Below are 7,011 nucleotides of genomic sequence, written 5' to 3'. Positions count from 1 at the left end.
AAACTTTAATTTTATCAACGCTTTTATAGCTACCAAGTACCAACACATCATCATACTCAAATTTTTACACCAAAACGAGTTGATAAATTTGACAAGACAGTAAAACGCGGCACATTTTACATGTTTATTACTCGGCTATACATACCAGTTCACTAAAACAGTATTTTCATTAAGAAATATTTTTATTCGACTCCATCAGTCATCAGCTGCACAAAAACGGTTTTTCTTTTAAATAAGCGTCGGAGTGACAGTAACCGTAGATATATACTCCATACCAAAAGAAAGAAGTAACCTCTCCAAAACAAGTTTCACCAATAACTATGAAAAACAATTAAACAAAAAATTTGGTACCAATATTTTAGTTATCTACATGACCAATATTCATATAAGTTATAGTAACATATTATGAAATGAACGCTTGGTACAACCATCACAACAATTAAATCAAGTATAGAAAATCTGCTAAGGACGGGGACGTGGAGTATTTGAGTGCTAACTGCAGGGTAATGTTATAAAATACCTCGACGCAGTTCAATGAATTTACAACATGAAACTTCCCTTGTATTATGGCAAAGCAAACTCAATGATCTTACTTTCCATAGCCATCAACCAAACTATGACTCGGAGGGTTTGCTTCCCCTAAAAGCTGAAAGAGAAAAGAATGACCTTGTCGCTGGAACGTGAACATGCAGAAGAAAACATTAAAGTATTTAATGAGAAACGCCACTAGTGAGAAAATCAATGTAGAAAAGTATAGGGAACACTAAAATCATGCTCCCTTCATTCCATATTAATTTGTTTGACCTTTTCCTTTTAACTAGATTTATATAAATTATAATCCTAATACATCAATTTATCAATTTATCAATGTAACAAAAAAGTTAACATGACTCGTCTATATTTAAATAAAAAGAAAAAGGATAAAAAAAATTATTGGTAAGTCTGTAGTTAGTGTTTCTCATGAAGACTGACCTCTTGTAGAACTGACACCATCATGCATCTTGTGAGAACCCTTGCCATCATCTCTACTTGCTGCAAAGCAGAAATCTATACGTGATAAGAATAGAGGCATCATATGAACAATTAGAGCCGGTTAATTTGCAATCAGTCAAGTTCAACGTGAAAAACAGCACAAAGACATTAGCATAAAAGAGCATAAAGTTTCGTAGTTTCTTTTTATATATAAAAATATATTGTTGAATTTCAGTCCCTATTAATTGCCCAATAAGCAATGATGTTATTGTAAGAATTTTCAAAAATTTGACGGATATGCCCCAAATAACCGAATATTGGAGAGACACCAAAAATTGGCCATCAAATAAGAACACGACAGGAAAAAGGAGCAGAAGGAAAGCATCTAACGTTCGAGAGGACAAGGAGGGAAAAAAAATTTCAGGGACTCCAAAATTTGGTGCAGCACCATCAGTAGAGAGGAAAAGCAAAGAGAGAAATGTATTTTATCAGTACCTAAATTTCTTTCATATCCTTCATGCATTGAACTTTTTGGTTGCCCATAACTCTTCATATTAAGGGCAGCCTTTCTCAGTAGATTGTCAGCATTTCTTTTATTGGAGTTTTTAAAATCCTCAGNCCCATTCACAAGTGTCAGGTTCACTGTTTTCTTCTTGAAGCATTTGCGACAGAGAATGGCGAACACGGGGACTAGCGGATCCTGCTGGAGGGATACCAGCCAGAGATGTGGGTTGAAATGTGTTGTCCTCGCATGGCCTGGACAGTTCCAGATCCTCTTCGGTCTCCTCCACCCAGGCAGAGGGTGATATGGTTGACTCTTCATTCCTTATTTCTATGGGAGACTCTATTACATCTGTTGAGACATCACCAACTTCAGTAGGATCTTGGTCTAAATTTCCTATTTCACCACATTGCAAGTGGTTATTTACCTGAGATTCTGGTTCTGTAGCAGCATTCTGATGAGTGGGTGTTGCAGTGTCCCTGTCTGAATGTTGACTGTTCAGATCAGAAGCATTGAGAACCAATTCCGTTTCTTGATGTTGAGTACCATTTTCAGTGAGAGATTTGTCCAGCTTAGGAGGAGTTTTTCTCTTGTTAAGATTACCAGAACCAGTCCCTGTACCATTTCCCATCCGAGAACCCTTACGTAGAAATGGTTTCGATTCCAATGGCACCACACTGCTTTTCTTGGTTCCCTTGCTAGCCAAGCTAATCTTTGAAGGAACAGTGGTTTCTTCAGAAGCTTTCGTTACTTTTGCTTTGGTTGCCTTGCTCTTATTTGCAACAGCTGTCTGCCGTTTCTCATTGCTTTTGACACTTCTGACACTGCCAGTCTGAGGTTCTTTCTCATTTCTGTTTCGATGCTGAGACTTCTCCCTTTGGGGGATTGGTTGAGGCACAGAAGATGCTGAGATTGGTTTCCGACATGTTGGGGTGGTGCTAGCAGATGAAATTCCACTGCGTGATTTAACAGGAGATGTCCCTGCAGCCCTTGGTGAAGGCATTGCTGACCATGATTTCCGAATAGCAGGCACTGGTGACGTTTTAGATGTCTTCTTCGTAGCTATAGGTTTAGAGGTCTCTTTTGGAGAATTTGCAGGTTGAGTTGGATTTCTTAGTGATTTTTGGGGCAACCTTGTAGCACTTTTTTTACTTGCACTCAGATTTTTGGATAACATTTCTTTCCTCTTATCAAGTAGTTGCTGCATTTCTCGAAACTGTGCTTCTTTTTCTACCCGCTTTCCAGTATTCTCTCCTCGGAGTTTTGCATCCCTTTTCTCCTTATAATTATCATAAGATCCTCCCCTCTGTTCAAAAGGAATATTCTGGTTTCTGCTGGGCTGGGACTTTCCAAACATTACAGGCTTGCTTTCAACCATTTTCTTAAGAATCTGGTTGAACTCTTCTTGCTTTCTTTTATTCCATTCTTCTGAGGCTGCCAACTTTCTGGCAGTCTCCTCTTTTGACTCAGTTTCTTCTGCATTATCTATAGCATAGGAACTATTTTCCTGTCTTTCCTGTTTTATGTCACCAGCATTTATCTCATCGTTATCGTGACTTTCAGAAGTAAAATCAGACACCACTTCTTCCGAATTCTTATGGTTATCGACATCTACCACATCATTGGAAGTCACTGGAAGAGGATCTTCAGTTGCAACTTCTGGCTGGTCTTGAACAGAGGTCTCTCCCATACCTGCACTCCATCTTCTCAAGACAGATTTATTTGTACTGATAGAAACATCTGCTAATGACTTCCTCTTTTGAACATCTGCAGTTTGATCCCGCTGTTTACCTTCAAAAAGACTGATGGCATCTTGCACCGTTATCCTCCTAACATCAATTTCTGATTTCTTAAAGGGTTGCTCAGATACTTCCCCTTCAGAGCCATTTTCAGCAGCATCTCTATAAGAAATTGGCCCCCCTTTGCCAGGAAAAAAATTGAGACTCTTTATAGTTAATGCAGCAGCTCGGCGAGGTCCTGCTCTTCCTATTTGTACCCTTCGCATTGGGGATGCCGACCTTCTGGGTGTTGCAGATCTTACAAGAGAACGACTTCTCTCAGCAGATATTTGATCCTCATCACTTGAGTTAGAAGACTCCTCACTTTCTGTTGAACTCTGCCTCTCAATTTGAGCAGCTTTAGCTGGTGAAACACCATAGACAACAGGGGCATCAGAGTTAGATGACCTGGAAATCTGCCGAACTTTAACAGGGTTGCTTGCAGCACTGCTTGTCCCCTTACATGTAGTCGAGGGTGTTTCATTGTTCAAGGGACCAGTATCCTGGCTCGTTTGATTTAGTTCTATAAACTTGCACAAAGAATTCCTGTGTTCACGTACACAATGTAGGTAAACTCCGCTCAGCAATGTTTCTAGTAGTAGAGAAGTTTTGCTAAAGATATAATAGCATTTACTCATCCTGAGAGTTGATAAATCTGTCTGAAACTTACTCAATTTTAACAGCACCAAAATGTTGAGAAAATTTTGCTAAATGAGTCATAGCTTCATGGGAGCAGGTATCACCAGTAGCCTTGTCAATTGTTTCAACTAACTTGCTTCTCAATGCTGTAAGCCTTAGGTCCATTGCTCGTAATAATTCGTTCCTGGGAGCATATTCTAAGAAAGCTTAATAAAGGTTGCAAGCAAAAATATATATTTGCTAAATGTAATGTAATAGTTACAACAACATACTTTGAAGCATCAGATGACAAGCTTTTTTCTTCAGGCTGTTCATAAGCAATAAACTATTAGTTCAGAAGACAACTATCAATTAGAAACAAAACATATCCAGTATATATTTCCTGAAAGACAAGTATCACCTTTCCATATAATGAAACATGGAATTTTTTCGACTCCTCCAACTGTGACATCTCATCCATGATAGTATTAATGTCAATTATCAAATCTGGTGAACTAATAATATGCAGGAACCTGAGAGGCAAAATAATTGACAGCTGGTAAGATTTTCATATAAGTGAAATGCAAAGGGAAACAAAACTAAAGGATCTGCCATCCTTGATAGAAACCTTGTAACAGTAGCTTTTGAAAACCATTCAGCACCATGCATATTTTCTGGCAACTCAAGATCAAAGTTTGTGTTAGATCCCTTGGCATATAATTTGTTTATTGCAGGTATATGCGGCAACAGGTGTTCCAAATGTCCGGCCAACACTTGCTCAGATAGTTTCCCCTTAAATACAAATGCCTCATACCTAGCCCAATAAAGGCACGTAAAATGTAAAAGAAATTCACATGTGGAAAAGATTCACAATAAATCAATACTCAATGCAGAACTGAATAAGGATAACAGAAATGTTTGGTAACCAAAATAAATTAGTCAAAAATAGCCCGAACTTACCTCATTTAACATAACAATTAATGAATGATAAATAAGGTAAATTCTGGCTTTTTTTTTTTTTGTCTTCCTAACATTACCGTAAGGATAATAACATTTCCAAAACAACTTCAGAATATACTAATATAGTACTGAAAGAATTCATGTCATAAATTCAGTTTCAATTAGAAAACCTAGTTCTAACTCCACTTTCCACTTAATAAAAGCTGACCTATTTTGGTTCGGAAAAATCCGAATTGAAGCATAATCCAAAGGCGCATTAGCATGCAGTGCATCCTCCATTTCCAAGATTTTAGATGGAAAAAAAAAAGGAACTTGAACCTGAAAGGAAAATTAGCAATTAGAGATAGAACTTTAGTTAACTCTCAAGTCAGAATTTAGTCAACAATTTTTCGCTAGAATGACTAAAGTGAAAACGGTGAAGATTCTTCCCATCACAATCATGCAATTAAGTTAGGAGAACGTTATGCAACTACTAAATGTAAAAATGCTAAAAAAATTCTAAAATATTAATGCTGGNNATCATTGGAGAAGTAAAAAATTAATCCACAAAAAATCACAGAATTTTGATTTCGAAAAAAGTTATAAAAAAATCAAATTACAGGAGACGATAATGGAAGATGCAGTTACAAACAGAAAGTGACATCCAGATCAAAGAAGAAAAGAAAAATGAGTTGCTAAGAATGCGCGTGCATTGAAGTCAGATCTGAAAAGAAAAAAAGTTTCAAACTAAACGGAGAAAGAAAAATCGCAGAAAGAGTAAATTACAAAATTCGAGTGAAGCAAGCAGATAAAGAAGGAAATCTCGGATTCTTAAAAATAAATTTGGATTTAAACAGAAAAAAAAACATGGAAACAGCAACAATCCAATGTATCGAAAACCAAGACAGTGAGCAAGAGAATCGCACTCAAGCAATGAAGGTGAGAGAGTCTCGCTAGACAAGAATACCGAAACAGCGGTTATTCTCTCACCGCTTTCTTTCTCTCTCCTCTAACGTTCGAGATCTGAAATGTTTTTACGTCACAAAAAGAGGAAAGAGAGAAAGGATCTTCAAAATGGTGAATGAAAATGAAAATGTGAGTAAGAGTGAGAAGAGGAAGCTGCAGCTTCAAGCCGAATCTCTGTGTGAAACTGTGAGTGATGGAGTGTGATGAGAAATGAACACAAATAATGCGATGGATGAGTGATGAGTGATGAGTGGAACAAAAGTAACTTGTGTTTTGTGGTCCGCGCTATGAACTATAATTACTAGGTGAAGAAGTATTAATGTGAAGTTAATATAACAAGTTTGATTATATTATTATTAATAATTTTTAATTGTTAATTTTATATGAAGATAATTATATATAAATTTTTATTTAATTATTATACTAAGTTACTAATCCAAAATACAAAATTAATTAACTTAATAGGCTCTTAGCTTTTAATAAAAAATTCTTAATTTCTATGCACAATAACTAAAGAATAAGATACCACACCCATTGCGCGTGAATTTGATCAAATAATTGTATAAAATATTTTTATATCTAGAAATAAAAATTATAAAAAAAAGACTTGTATTTATAAAATTTTGTTTAGATGAAGTGGAATTAGTTGAGTTTTAATAACACAAAATTCTGGTAGTTGAAGAAAAGAAACCAAGAGCAAATGCACAGCACGTTACGCACCACTATAATCAACTCTATTCGTGTTTTTATTCCCTACGCGTGTCTTTCACGCTCTGCAACCCATTTTTTTATCTCGATTTCTTCTTTTCCATTATTTATATGAAAATTATCTTATAAATAAATAAAAAGAACTTTGCTTTGTTTGGATTTTTTATGATAACACTTTGCATTGGGTGATGAGATATGCCTGAGTGCAGTAGTAAGTATGTCTACGTTAATTTTAAACATGCAGAAAATAGGGGAGGCCAAAAAATTGTGACAAAGATTTGAGATTGAGATTGGGTTTGAGACTTGTGTAAAGTAAAACGACAACTCTCACCGCTACCGAAGGCATAACACGCGTGCGTTTGGGGTTTCCAGATCCACACATATAACGTACATGTTCCCTTTGAAATTTTTTGTATTATTTACACTCTTCATATCACATACAATAACTTAATCTTGGGCCTTGTCTATTGTCGGTATTTTACGTGTGTACATGTCAACCATAACATACCCCGTCCCGTCGGGGACATC

At 36.3% G+C, this 7,011-nt stretch overlaps 1 protein-coding gene across 1 annotated transcript; it reads right to left on the bottom strand.

Annotated features, from left to right (window-relative positions):
* LOC107622285 lies at positions 280-6,067 on the bottom strand (the record flags this gene model as incomplete). Its single annotated transcript, XM_021114052.1, is given in 10 exon segments — positions 280-673; positions 973-1,047; positions 1,468-1,590; positions 1,592-3,798; positions 3,923-4,075; positions 4,164-4,198; positions 4,292-4,403; positions 4,499-4,684; positions 5,039-5,148; positions 5,736-6,067. Coding segments are annotated over 9 exon segments (3,021 nt in total), but the record flags the coding sequence as incomplete, so codon positions are not given.

Source organism: Arachis ipaensis, chromosome B10, assembly GCF_000816755.2.
Source record: "Arachis ipaensis cultivar K30076 chromosome B10, Araip1.1, whole genome shotgun sequence".
Taxonomy (NCBI): Eukaryota; Viridiplantae; Streptophyta; class Magnoliopsida; order Fabales; family Fabaceae; genus Arachis; species Arachis ipaensis.
The sequence above is the reverse complement of the archived record's forward strand: the minus strand, read 5'-3'. Positions and strand labels throughout refer to the sequence as shown.